The following is a 13,481-nucleotide window of genomic DNA, read 5'->3' as shown; positions in this document are numbered from 1 at the left end:
GCTTCAGAGCTGTCCAGGCCAGAATGGCAGCAACGGATTGCAAGGTGCAGGGGGATTTGGGTCCGTTCAGTACCAGGGGAACCTCAAGCCAACCGAGCAGCCCAACGGTTCTCATGTGAGCGGCTGATGTGGCACCAGAACTGCCAGGGCAGTGGAACTGCATCCATGCCCCTTGCCTTAGGAAAAGCTTTTGGGAGGGTCCCAATGCATCACTGCCCACCAGGTGCAGTGAGGAGAAGGCAGCATGTGTGCGGCACCCACAGCATACTGCAGCAGCGGGTGGGGTAGCTTGTGCTGGACAGTGCAGAAGTACCGTCCTTCCTTGCTCTGGAGACCAGCTTACCTACTGGCACTCTCCAAGACCACAGATGTACCATGGCGTCCTCCAGGCAACAAGCTTGCCCTGCAAAGACTCCATCCTGACCCAGATGGAGGCCCTGCCCAAGAACGTGGCTCTTCAGGCTGCACGGAATGCCTGAGCCTGCTGCCGCCCAGCGAGGGAGGCAGAAACTCCACCTGTGGGAGGTGTGAGCAGGTGGAAGATCTGCTCAGCATGGTGGCAGAGCTCAAGGAGGAGGTGGAGACGTTACAGAGCATCAGGGAGTGAGAGCAAGAGATTGACTGTGGAGTAACTCCCAGGCGTGCCAGAGAGGAAGGCGCCAGGGAGACAGCCCCCAGAAAGTGAGGGACCCCACGTCCTGTCACCGTCAGGCGGAGACCGGGGTTCTGAGAGATGGGGAGAACTGGAAGACAGTCCCAGCTCGGCATCGTGGGTGAACCCCTTCCTTGGCAACGTTACTTGCCCAGGTGCCCCTAAGTGACAGATGAGAGGCACTGTGGATTGAAGGGGAGGTGAGCGAGGAGGCACGGGAAGCTTTGCCTAAGACAGTGCCAAGGGCGAGGCGGCCGACTCTGCGTCTGCAGGCTGCCTCTGCTAAGACAGGCCGAAGGGTTGTTGTTGTAGCTGATTCCCTCCTCACGGGAACTGAGGGCCCCATATGCAGAGCGGACCCGACTCACACGGAGGTGGGCTGCCTCCCTGGGGCCCAGGTCAAGGACACAGCTAGAAAAACTAGAACCCGGATCTGGTTCATCCCTCTGATTACTACCCATTACGGATAGTTCAGGCAGGCAGGGATGAAGGAGCTCAGGCTTTAGGGTGGTTGGTTGAGGGAGCGGGAGCACAACCGATATTTGCTTCTATCCTTCCTGGGCCGGTGAGGGACGCGGAGTGGGCCAGGAAAACCCAGGTAATGGATAAGTGGCTGAGAGGCTGGTGCAGCCACAGGAACTTTGGGCTTTTCGATTTACTCCGCACCCGGTCTAATGGCTGCAGGCCGGTGTCCTTATTTCTAAGAGGGAAACGGATCCCTGCCCCAGAGCTAGCGGGGCTCATTGAGAGGGCTGGAAGGTTGGTAGGAAGGGGGTAGGGGATGCAATGAGGCTCGCTAGGGTAGAGCAAGTAGTCTGGGGTTTTGTACTTGATCCGATGAGGGAGAGACTCCAGCGTAGTGGGACAGAGAAACACTTAGGGTTGCTGTCCCGCCAGGAGACTGTGGGGAGAAACCTCCAAACTGTCCTGTAGGATCTTGTGGGAAGTCCACAGAGGAGGTAATTTTGCTGACTCCCTGTCCAAAACCTTCTCCTGTCCCTCTAGGAAGCAATGGGGGAAAACTTCAGATTTCTTTTGGAGGTTTGAGGGACAGCCCCTCTAGCAGATTTACCAGCTCAAGGAGGATGTGGAGAGGTTACGCAGCATCAGGGAGTGATAGCAAGATTTGAAACACCCAAAAGCATAGATTATGCTGTTGTAACCGAACAAAAGCACTTTCTCTTTGTATGCTGGAAATGAATGCATAATGTTATGAATCTGAGGCTCCAATTAATCCTATTGACTTTGTTTTGCTGCACTCTAATAATACAGTAAATATGTGATGGTTTCTAGTTGTGATAACAAAGGTTTCTTTTAGCTGGATAAATACCATCTGAAAGCTGAATTGCTTATTAAAGAACTCTGAGATCAAAGGTCAAGGTATTTACAATGAAAGGTTTTGTTATTATGTTCCTCCTTATTTCTTTCCCCCTACAAATTGTTAGTTCAGATAAATGACTAAGTGACAAAATATAGAAGCTTTTCTCTAAAATAATGTGTGAAGTAACTGCTATTTTGGATGATACTGTTTCTTACTTTCACTCTGTGACTCTCCACTCCTCCTTCAGGGTTAGTTAACTATTGAACCTTTAGACAGCATAGCCTTCATAGAATCATTACGGTTGGAAAAGACATCTGAGATCATTTAGTACAACCTCAACCCAGTCCAACAATGTCCACTAACAATACCCATCAGTGCCACACCTACATGCCTCTTGAACATCCCACCATTACCCTCTACAGCCTATTCCAATACTTGACCAGATTTTCAGGGAAGAATATTTTCCTAATATCCAGCCTGAGCCTTCCATGGCACAACTTGAGGCCACCACCGCTTATCCTATCAAAATAATGACATAAGTTGCATGCAACAGCACAGATGAGTTAGGAGCCAGTGGCAAGTCAGTAGACAGTAGTCTTCTCATATGATATCCCAAGATCCATCAACATGAAAGTCCTGACCCGTAAACTGACTGGGCTGAAGTCTTTCTATCTGTCCCCATGATTTAAAAACTGGGGCAGATTGCGGTGACATCAAAGGCTCTGTCAGACAGTTTACATGCCATCACCACAGACCTGCTTTTATGGTATTAAGCCTGAAAACATCTCTGTTGGAATATTATCCCAGTTTCACAGCTGAGGGAGGAGGGAGAAGCCAAGAGAGGCAGAAAGGGGTTATCTTATCTGAGGTCACAGTGAGCTTGTGTAAAGCTCAGTTTGGGCTCTGACTCCGGTGCTAAAGCCACAGATAGCAGCCCTTTTGCTCTGTAGAACTGCTTTTCCGATTAGCAGCAACTGTCAACAGGCTTTATCATCTAGCATGCTCGTGCTGTGAGATGAGTATGCTGTGGTCTGAGGTCTGCTTCATCCAAGGCCTAGCCTCCAGGGAAGTGCTACAGAAGCATTCAATATTTAAGGTTAATAAGGTTTGACCTAATGCAGATATCTCTAATTCCTTTGCAAAGATTTCATTTTTTATTGTTTTTTTAAATCTTGACTCTTCTTGTCAGGAGTTGAGGCAGTGGCATAGACAATGGCATTGAATGGCACCTGAGAGCACACGCATACATGCTGCAAACAACTGGAGTTTAACTATTTCCTCTGTAGCAAGAAGCATTGCAGGAGAATGTTTATCCTCTCTGTAGTATTTACTGGAGTGTTTTCATGAGATGCTGAAGAGGACCGGCCAATTTTCCAGTTGTTTCTGTTTCAGCAATTGCTATTCCTTGTTCTGGAAATAAAGTGGATAACTACAAAACAGATATTAATCTGACTCATTTTTAAGTAAGCTGGAGAGTCAAAAAGAGGCAGAAAACTTGACCTGCTGTCAAGTTACAGTCACTCCTTGTTGCCAGCTGGAGAGAAGGGCTCCATAGCAAGCTGCTACAGAACGTCACTGAGTTATGAACAGCTGAGTGGATGAGTTACATTACTCACTCTGGCTGAAGATGTTTGCTGTGCTTTTACAAATCTGTTTGACAAAAGAGCCATTAGTATAAAATATTTTGTCTTTGTATGTCAGCATAAGTAGTGCAATCTCTGCCAAACATCCTTACAAAATGAATGGGATTTAAATGGCATAGTGACATTCTATGTCTTCTAAGGAGACAGAACAAACACAGACGACTGAGTTGTTTAATCCTGCTTGCCTTTTGGGTTTTCAATTATCTCCATTTATACGACTGCAAGGAAGAACTGTGCTGGAAACTTCCAGGTGTCTCTGGGTGAATTCAATTACTTAGAACATCACAACTGTTTTCCCATCACAAGAGGAGAAATGGAGGCAAATACTGGTACAGTTGCCTGCTGGGTAATGTATGTAATGCTATCAGGTACAGAGGAAACATAATTACAACACTGGATCCTTTGAATTTGACAATGAAAAGATTAAAAACCTTATGCTGTGTAGAACAGAAATTCTGTCCGTTTTTCCATATAGTCAACAGACAGATTTTTGTATGGAATAAGCTGAATGTGCCTAAGCTGTTTGGACAGCTACTTCACCCTCCCAGATGTTCATCCTTCTAAATAAGTAACTCAGGACTTCAGCAGGTGACTACAGAGCAGATATGTTATGTGGCATTTCATTATCTGATTCACATCTGGATCCTGATCACAAAAGCTGTTGTGAGCAGGACAAAGGCTTAGCATCTTGGCATCTTTAATTTAAAAGTTGAGCAGATTACCATTACAAATTGAGTGGTTTACCATTTTCAGATTACCAGGAAAGCAAAGTACTGGAACAGATTGCTTGTAAATGCTGTGAATCCTACACTGTTGTCATGTTAACCATCAGGCTATGTCAGGAATCATTTATTTACAGCTGAGCTTGTATTAGAGCAGAAAAATGGATTAGATGACCTGTCAGCATCCTTTAAGCTCTTATTTCCTATGACTGTGCTTTCAATTTAGATATGTGAACAATAGAGATACGATTTAAAATAGCCTTGTGTATACTTTGATTATTCTGCATTGAAGTATGTCTTAAACAACAACTAATAAGCACACAAGGAGTTTAATTCCAGTCTAGGTTCTGTATTTTCCTCAATCAATACACATTTCCTTGTAACTCTCTTTTAAGATTGTTTTCTGACTTGTTCTCTTTAAAATATAATGATATATTTATTCATCCTTGCAGCCAAAAATATTTTCCTGTTTCCCATGTAAAATGTAACTATAAGGAGTCATTTCCACTACTCTCTATGGAAGGCACAGTAGAAACTGGAGTGCATAGTGGGTTTATATCTTGCTGGGCTACTAAGGAAGGGAAACCAATGCCCTCTGCAAATCATTTTCAATATGTTATAGAATCACAGAATGGGTTGGGTTGGAGGGGACCTCAAAGCCCATGCAGTTCCAACCCCTACAATGGGCAGGGCTGCCAATCAGCAGATCAGGCTGCCCAGAGCCCCATGCAACCCGGCCTTTAGCACCTTGACAGATGAGGCACCCACATCTTCTCTGGGCAGTATGTTTCACCATCCTCACTGTGGAGAATTTCCTTCCTAACATCTAATCTAATTCTCTCCTCTTTTAGTTTCAAACTGTTCTCTCTTGTCCTATCACTATTTACCCATATAAAAAGTTATTTTTCCTCTCGTTTATAAGCTCCCTTTAAGTACTAGAAGGCTGCATCGAGGTCTCCCTGCAGCCTTCTCTTCTCTAAGCTAAACAAGCCCAGTTCCCTCAGCCTGTGCTCATAGAGAGGTGCTTCAGCCCTGTGGTCATTTTTATGGCCCTGCTCTGGATCTACTCTGCCATCTTCTTTGTGCAGGGGACCCCAGAACTGGATACAGTGCTGCAGCTGGGGCCTCGTGAGAGCAGAGCAGAAAGGAACAATCCCTTCACTCTCCCTCTTGCCACCTGATGATGGAACACAGGATACTGTTGGCCTTCTGGGCTGCAAGTGCTCCTGGTCTGTTGGTGTTGATTAAAAATAGTGCTTGGGGACATGGTTGTACCCCAAGGAAGACCTACAGGCAAAAGATTTCCTCAGTTCCAAGCCCAGACCCATAATTCACATGAATCTGTAGAGCTTAAGGTGCTCTTCTAGCAGTCCTAGGTGCTGAGGGACACAAGGCCCTCCATATCCTGTGTGCGATCTCCCAGTGCAGCTTGCAGCAGAGGGAGAGGTTCCCCAGCAGGCACGTGGTGCCGGCAGGATGCATGTCGCGTGAGGGGCGATCTTCCCTCCGTCCTTCCCCGTTTCCCAGTACTCATAAATAATCTCCTCTGCGTGCCGCCCCTGCGCTGCAAGCCAGCCGCTGCATAGCGCGGCAGCCCTTATCAGCGCTGCCACCCGCCCCGCTGGGGCAGAGGCGGTGTCCTGGGGAAGGAAGGGGTTGTGCCAGGGGGAGGGGGAAGGGGGAAGAAGAGGGTTTTGCGGGCAAGGGCTCTTCGTTGGAGGGACGAAAGGGGCTTGGCTAGGGGCAAGCGATAAGGGTCGGGGGCAGGCGCTCGGCACAGTGCGGCGTTCTCGGCCGGGAGCAGCCGCCCTCTCCCTCTGCGCCGCGGGGGGATGCGGAGGCGCCGGGGCCGCGCTGCAGCGAGGGGCGTGAAGGCGGCGGGGACATGAGTGCGGGGCGCGGCCGGGCCCTGGGGCCGCCGCCGCTACTGCTGGTGCTGGTGCTGGTGCTACCGCCGGGTGCGGGGCTGGAGGGTGAGTGCGGCCCGGCTCCAGAGAGAGCGGGGGGCTACAGAGGGGAAGGGGAGCACGGCTGGTGGGCAGCAGCGGTGGGAGCGCACCATTCTGAGGAGGGTGCTCCCATCTCTGATCGGAAGATAGAGGCGGCCTCAGAGAGCTCGCACCCGTGGCGGCTTCTAAGTTCGGTTTTGTAATCGGTGCTGAAAGAGTTTTGCACAAAAACGTGCATGAAAGCGGTGGCGTTGGGGTGGGAGCCGTGGTGCTCCCCGCGATTTCCGTTCGCCGTGGAGAAATCTCCGGTGAACACACCAGAGATTGGGGCACAGGGGCTAGCTGGCGTCGTCAGCTGCCTTCTGCCGTGCGGCATGTATTTGGAAACCGTGTAGAAACACACAGAATTTTGTAACGCGTGCGGTAAGATCTGCATTTTGTAAGTACCACAGCGTCCCTATCAGCCCTGCCCGCTGTAGGAAGGTGAGAAGGTGGCACCGCTGCGGCGGCGTCACGCTGCGCGCTGTGAGCGTGGCCAGGCTCTGCATTCAGCCGTCCGTTCTGGGACTGGTTGCTCGGAAGGTCCGTGTGTGCCTGAAGGTAGAGAGACGAAGTGGCAAGTAGGAGAGAGAAAGGCACAAAATGCCCCAAAAGCGTGACTGCAAGTGACTAGTTCTGTATGTTATTTTAGTTTATATATCCCTATCAAATTACACTACGTTAGGTTGTGTACAGTCGTTTTTATGAATGCCTTTCATGCCATGTATGTGTTGATAGTGTACGATACCACCAGTCTGACAGAGCCCAGGCACACTGAGGGACGGGGCTAGTGGGCATGGTGGGGTAGGCTGGTAATTGGGCTTAGTGATCTCAGTGGTCTTTTCCAACCCTAATATTCTATGATTCTGTTCTGTGCTTCTGTGAGTAAATAACAGAAACAAAATGAGTAGCTGGCATGGCTGCCATGGAAATACAGCAGGCTTGCTGTCCAGGAAGAGGTGGGTGAAGAAAACTGTTGCAGTTAGTTGTTTAATCCTTTTTTTCTATGGTTTTCCTTCAAGTTTGAAAATGAATTAGGAGGATATGGGATTTTATTCTGTGTTCCAGAATCTGGATGGATTTTATTTACAGTTAAATAGTGTTCTAGTTACCCATTGCAGACCAGTTTCATAGCTGTTATTTTTGTTTTTGAAGTAATTTTTTTTCTTTTTGTTCTGGTCAGTTTCAAATGTCTGTGCAGCCTGCCACGTTCATGCTACGTGTCACCAAATTGAAGGAAAAAGTGCCTGTATCTGTAACTATGGATTTGTGGGCAATGGAAGAACCCACTGCCAAGGTAGGCTGTGTCAGTAAAATGACAAGAAACTATTTAAAGCCCTAAAATGCCCTTTTTGGATAATCTTACTGAATTCCTCACAATATGGTAAGGTCTTTGTCATTTTGGGGAGAGGTTTACTTCGTATTTTTTATCAGATCTCCAGCAAAAAAATAAAATAAAATAAAATAAAAAAGCATTCAGTTTGACTTCAGTATTCCTTTCAACATATGTATTCTTGAACTGAGAGCTAGACTATACAATAAAATCAGCATTCTTCACTGACTTTTTTCCTGTTGTCTCAGGATAGTGCGTAATTAAAATTAAGTTTTGTAAGCCAAAAGCCTATTCTTAATAACAGCGTGAAAAAAAGACATAGATTTATTATGTGTCAATGTTTTCTATGAGAAATGTGCCATGGTTTTTATAAGTATGGTTGATAACGCCCTTCTTACAATCTCACACAACAAATCAATAGAGGGTGATGTCAAATCCTGTGTCTGAGTGGGTACAAGAGCTTACCACTGGTTAGAGGGAGGTCCTTCACCTCTGGTCTCCACTCCAGGAAGGAAGTGCAGGTGATATTCTAGTTTATAATCTCTCTCTAATGTTTGTAAACTTGCTTTTAGATAAAGACGAGTGTCAGATAGGAGCCAGCAAGATCTGTGGAAATCACACGCTGTGTCACAACACATATGGAAGTTTTTACTGCGTTTGTCTGGATGGATTCCGGGCCTCTAACAACAACAAGACATTTATTCCCAACGATGGCACCAACTGTACAGGTAGGCACAGGAATTTTATTGCAGAAGTCTTTCTTATCCCCATAGAGCTTACTACCTGAAGCTGTATCAGACCACTTTCTGCTGTGTCATGCACTTCTTTGACACATAAACTCTAATAGCTATAAATTAGTTCAATTTTTCATTATTTACTCTGCTATTATAAATTGTTGCTGCAAAATCCCACTCAAGAAATGAGTACCCCAGAAAAGAACATACATAAATGTAAGAAAATATGATGCTTATCTTTCCCTCTGAAATGTCATATTTTTGTTTAATGTGGGATGTTATTCGGTTCCTTGTTGCGTGTATGAGCTTGTTACTAAGGTATCTGCTGAAATGGGATTTCTGTGGGATTACTGTAGCAGGAAATGCATCAGAAACTATTTGTCAGGTGAAATCGATCAGAAATCAACTTAAGTTCAGCTAACCATGGAATTCTGAGTCTCCTCCCAGATGCTTGGGTGCCAGGCGTGGTAAGGTCTTTTGTTTTCAAGAAGAGCCAACAGAAGATATGTAGAACCTTCCAGGGAAGTATGTGTTTGTTTTAAGCTCGAGTCCTATGGTGATTCATTAAAAAAGAAGAAGCTGATATGAAGTGCATGTATTTTTTCTCTGAATTTTTAGATATAGATGAATGTGAAGAGCCTGGGCTGTGTGGTTACAATGCAAGGTGTGTCAATACTGAAGGAAGCTATGAATGTTACTGCAATGATGGTTATAAATTAGAAAATGGAGAGCATTCTTTTCATCCAAATGCGAGCAGCACTTTGTGTAAAGGTGAGAGCCTTTGGATGCTGTTTGTGTAAGCAGATAAAATCAGACCTTTCCTGATGTAGTCTCACCTGCTGTGACCTGTGCTTCTCAGTCAGCAGACGGAAGCCCTCTCCACGGGCTCAATCTGCTGAGTGATGTTTTTTCCCCTTGGGTTCAACTTGTTCCTGTGATGCCTAGATGTTAGTGTCAGCATGGGATGTGATTGCTACAGACTCTCAGCAGCAGATCAGGTGTGCAGCACCATAGAAGCTGTAGTAATGCTATAAAGATGATGTAGTTAGTTTCTAAATAGGGAAGAAATATGGCATAACCATTTGCCAGTGTGATCACACTGCTTGCAGAGAAGGGAAGAGGGGGTAAATGGCTGGTGGGAAAGGTCAAGTGAGTAAAACAAGCCTGGAGAGAGGAATAAAAAAGCAATTGTTTACTCGTCTGTTGCACACTATGCCACCTCCCTGATTGAACTGATCTGCTTATATTGCTGGGAGGGGGAAGAGAGGAAACAGCCTTTCAATTTGAAACTGTTCCACCTCCTTTCTTCCCTGGGGTGGATTTAATAGATGCAAAGGGCTATAGCAGTGCTACAGGTAGAAGGAGCTGCCTTGGTAACCTTTCCCTGTTGTTGCCAGAACCATTGGTGAAACTCTCAGCCTGGTTTGCCCAGTGTACCCGGATGAAGTGCTCCACTTTGTTTTGGTTACGTGCTGTGTTTTTTGTGCTGTGAAAGCTTCTGTCCCAATCTTTTGCAGAAATTAGGTGTGGCTCTCCTCCCGAAATGAAGCACGGCTACATTGTGGGGAACTACAGCCTGGTACCAGGAAGCACGGTTCACTACGAATGTGAAGAAGGGTTTTACAGCAGTGAGGGAAAGTCCTCGTACTGCACTGCAGACAGAGCCTGGGAGCCTGCCACTTTGAGCTGTAAAGGTAGAGTGAGTTTTTGTAGTTCTATTTGCTTCTTGAATTCTCTGCTAAGGATTTAAATGGATGGTGAAGTGTGTTGGGTGAAATGCAGTAGACTTAAAAGAAGAAAAAAAAAAAAAAAAGAGAAAAAAAGGACAGGCTACTGTAGCTGTTTTGGTGTTTGTGAATTTGAATCTACTTCAAAATCAGTATGCCATATGTAGCATGAATAGTAAATTCCTGTTTCTGTCAGGATTCCTTATAAAGGTTTTTTGCAAGAGCAGCCTTATTTTTTAGTAATTATATAATAAAATTACATTACTTCTTGTTTTTATAATGACATCTTCAGTACTGGTCTTTACACTTTTAGAGATGCTGCAGTGTGTTCTTATGTCAGTGTCTGTCTAGAAAACCTCTACTTTGCTGTACTGGGAAAGGCCATGGAATTACAAACAAACAAAAAAACGAACAGTGACCTCATATGCAAAGACCCAATTTCTCAGATAGCTTTTGAGACTTTGTCTGAAAGTTGCAAAAGAGACTTCATACCACCCCTTATCTCCAGATAGCCTTCATGATGCTGGGAGCTTTTGTGTTAGCCAACACTTCCAGATCTCTCAAATGTGAAGTTTTCCCTGAGCTTCTTTAAGAGCTCAGTTTACTTTGGTATTGTTATCAACCATCTTGTTGAAATGCTGCTGCATACAGGTGTCTAGATTATTAGTAGCAGTTATTCCTGAGTAATAAAATACATGAACATTGAAAATAAAGGAATTTAAGTAATATTTTGGCCTTTTTTCCCCTGAAATAAGAACATGAATTAAAAAATTAAAAGGAAGTGCTTGATGTCATAGAAGCTTTCTGAAAGAAAACTTGTGGAGTGCAGCTCTTCTGAATTATTGATACTTTTTTTCAGTAGTACTTTTCAGTGATGTTTCTGTCACGTGATGTTTTGAATTTCTGCAGTCAAACAGGAGATCAGGCTGAAGTTTCTGAGCACCTCCAATAGCTGAAATAACACACGTAAAGCCCATGAGTTGGAAAGAAGAAGTATTTCCCCTTTGCACTGCAAGGTCTTTTCCTGGATTTCAAGCAAGATTTCTCCTTTTCTGAATCCGACATGATTCTCTCATTTTTAATTGTCATTATTATTATATATCTGTAAAAGCACCTTTAAATAATTATTAAGCTCTAGCAATTTCCCCAATGGGTTTTCATCATTGCTTACTGAAGACTTTCTCCTGGCCAGATGTAATGTCTTCTCAATCAGCAAAATCAACAAGTTTGTCTTTTATCTTCCTTCCTATGGTAATTTAGGCATTTATTTCATGTGACGATTACACTGGCCATTGGTGCTGGCCAGATGAAGGTGAGGCAGACATAACTCGCTTTGTTTGGAAGGTCTGGAGTAGATACAGCTCTGTCAGTTTCAGGAGGATGTCAGTGGGGAACTGAGGGAGAGCTGGACAACTGCAGGAGAAGAGAGTTAGTTGATAGTGATGAAACAAACTGACAAATGGAATGCAGCCATCCTGACTTCTGCTGTTGACTAACAGTTGATTTTCCTCTTCCTTTCTATCAATAGGTGTGGATTGTGGAGTTCCACCTTCTATCTTAAATGCACGTCAAGCCTCTCTAAGCGGGACCACGTATGGAAGTGAAGTTACTTACAATTGTGTTCATGGTTACTTTATTGCAAGTGGCAATCAGACTGCAGCGTGCAATGCCAAAGGGCAGTGGGATGGTGCTGATTTGGTGTGCAAAGGTAAATCAAATCTGCCTCCAGGTCAATAAGAATAGATACTGTTTCAGACAGCTCTGTAAAGCAGCCATGCAGTCATCAGTTAGAGACAGCTTCATGCGGGGATGTGGTTTACACAGTCTTCTGGAAGATGAAGTGCAATCACAGAACAACAGCCATAGTTTAAGCAGTTTCTTTTTCCTGTGTTGCTAATGAAGTTGCAATACATTTTTTAAAATTACTCTTATAATGGAGAAAGATATCTTCTCAGTGTTTTTTGCATGTTAGACTTTGGGATCTCCATGAGATGATAATTCACCCAAAATTGCTGCTAGCTTAGAATCTAACCCACGGTTGAAGCCCCTACTCAGAAATTGAACCATCACTAGCTGTTTGCCTTCCCTTAGAATTCCATGTTCAGACACCTTCCAGTTGCTAGCTGTGATTGCTTAATCTTGCAGTGTTATTTGATCAGAATCATGAATCGTTTTGTTATGGTTTGAAGAATGTAGTCTACCAAGTTCCTTGTTAAGAGGAAACATAAGGGTACACTAAAAAATGTGCTTTAACCCCCTGAAATGTGGGTAAGTACAGTCTTTAGTCAGTTTTCTCACTGGCACAATTTTACTCACTCATTTACAACCAATTAATGTCGCATCAGCTCAATCCAGCAAAGCCAGGTTTTCTCTTCACTGCAATCATAGTCTCCCTGCTATTAAAATCTTTCTTAATATTCTTGTCCAGGGTTACCAACCTTAACTGAAGGTATTCCATCTTACACACGTGTGTATTTCTGCATCTCTGCCTTTCAATCTCATTACTGGATGGCTGTGTGCAGATAGCTGTAGTTGTGGAGTGTTCCCATTTTTTGCCCCTCATCACATACTGCCCTTGTGTAAGTTAAACATATTCTTTGCATGCAAACCAGCTATTCTGAATCTTCCAGTTGTTTTGTAACAGATGCATACGTTCATACACGTTGGCATATTAGAAGGTGGATGTATTCCACACTGCAGTTCATACAATTAACTGAGTAGAATTTTTGAATCATGTAGGATTAAGCAGTTTAAAAGCACTTGTTTTCTGCATTTAAGTTATAGTGAAGGTAAGATCTTTAATTTTTTTCACTGCTTGTGTCTCAAAAAGGAAATGCAAAAGTGGGGATTCATGTTTATTAGTCAGAAATGGAATTTTAACCCCAAATAATTGTATTCCATTGATTCAGTGCTCTTTGTTCTTGCAGCTCCCTATTTTAATTATGAAACTCCTGAAAACAGTCAAGTAGATGAATTAATTTTTAAGTTCACCACCATATATTTCCAGTTACCTCTTTAGAAGTCTGAATAATTCATTAATTTTCTCCCCAAGAAATAGTTTCTACTTGTCCTTGATTAAGGGCAGCTTCTGCCTTTCTACACAGTTCAAATTAAGTCCACTGGCAGGGGACGTAACCCTGTTATTGCTATTACTTTTTGGACCATCTGTAATTCTTCAGCTCTGTTGTTGCTAGTGATGGGTATGGTGAGAAATAAATAACTTGTGGTGGATAAGAGTTTCTAAAGTGGTTAAGTTCTGAAGACTTTCTTAGTTACTAAAAATGTGCATTGTTCTCCATTTCTAAACAGGATGCTGTTTTATGTTATGATTAGTCTTGAAGAATAAATGTTTCATTCTTCT

The 13,481-nt window shown here is 44.2% G+C and overlaps 1 protein-coding gene across 4 annotated transcripts in view; it reads left to right on the top strand.

Annotated features, from left to right (window-relative positions):
* Positions 1-6,053: 6,053 nt before the first annotated feature.
* SUSD1 (sushi domain containing 1) overlaps positions 6,054-13,481 on the top strand; it is a 37,896-nt gene continuing 30,468 nt past the window's right edge. For 3 of the 4 annotated variants that reach the window (XM_048932444.1, XM_048932442.1, XM_048932445.1), the window contains exons 1-6: positions 6,054-6,311; positions 7,510-7,623; positions 8,232-8,387; positions 9,012-9,164; positions 9,911-10,087; positions 11,649-11,828. In XM_048932444.1, the coding sequence (XP_048788401.1) occupies positions 6,224-6,311; positions 7,510-7,623; positions 8,232-8,387; positions 9,012-9,164; positions 9,911-10,087; positions 11,649-11,828 (868 nt within the window). In that variant the 5' untranslated portion in view covers positions 6,054-6,223. Of the gene's footprint in view, positions 6,312-7,019; positions 7,286-7,509; positions 7,624-8,231; positions 8,388-9,011; positions 9,165-9,910; positions 10,088-11,648; positions 11,829-13,481 lie in introns of those variants that run through there. The other variant, XM_048932443.1, reaches the window with a different exon arrangement.

This window comes from Lagopus muta, chromosome Z, assembly GCF_023343835.1.
Source record: "Lagopus muta isolate bLagMut1 chromosome Z, bLagMut1 primary, whole genome shotgun sequence".
Classification (NCBI taxonomy): Eukaryota; Metazoa; Chordata; class Aves; order Galliformes; family Phasianidae; genus Lagopus; species Lagopus muta.
The sequence above is the reverse complement of the archived record's forward strand: the minus strand, read 5'-3'. Positions and strand labels throughout refer to the sequence as shown.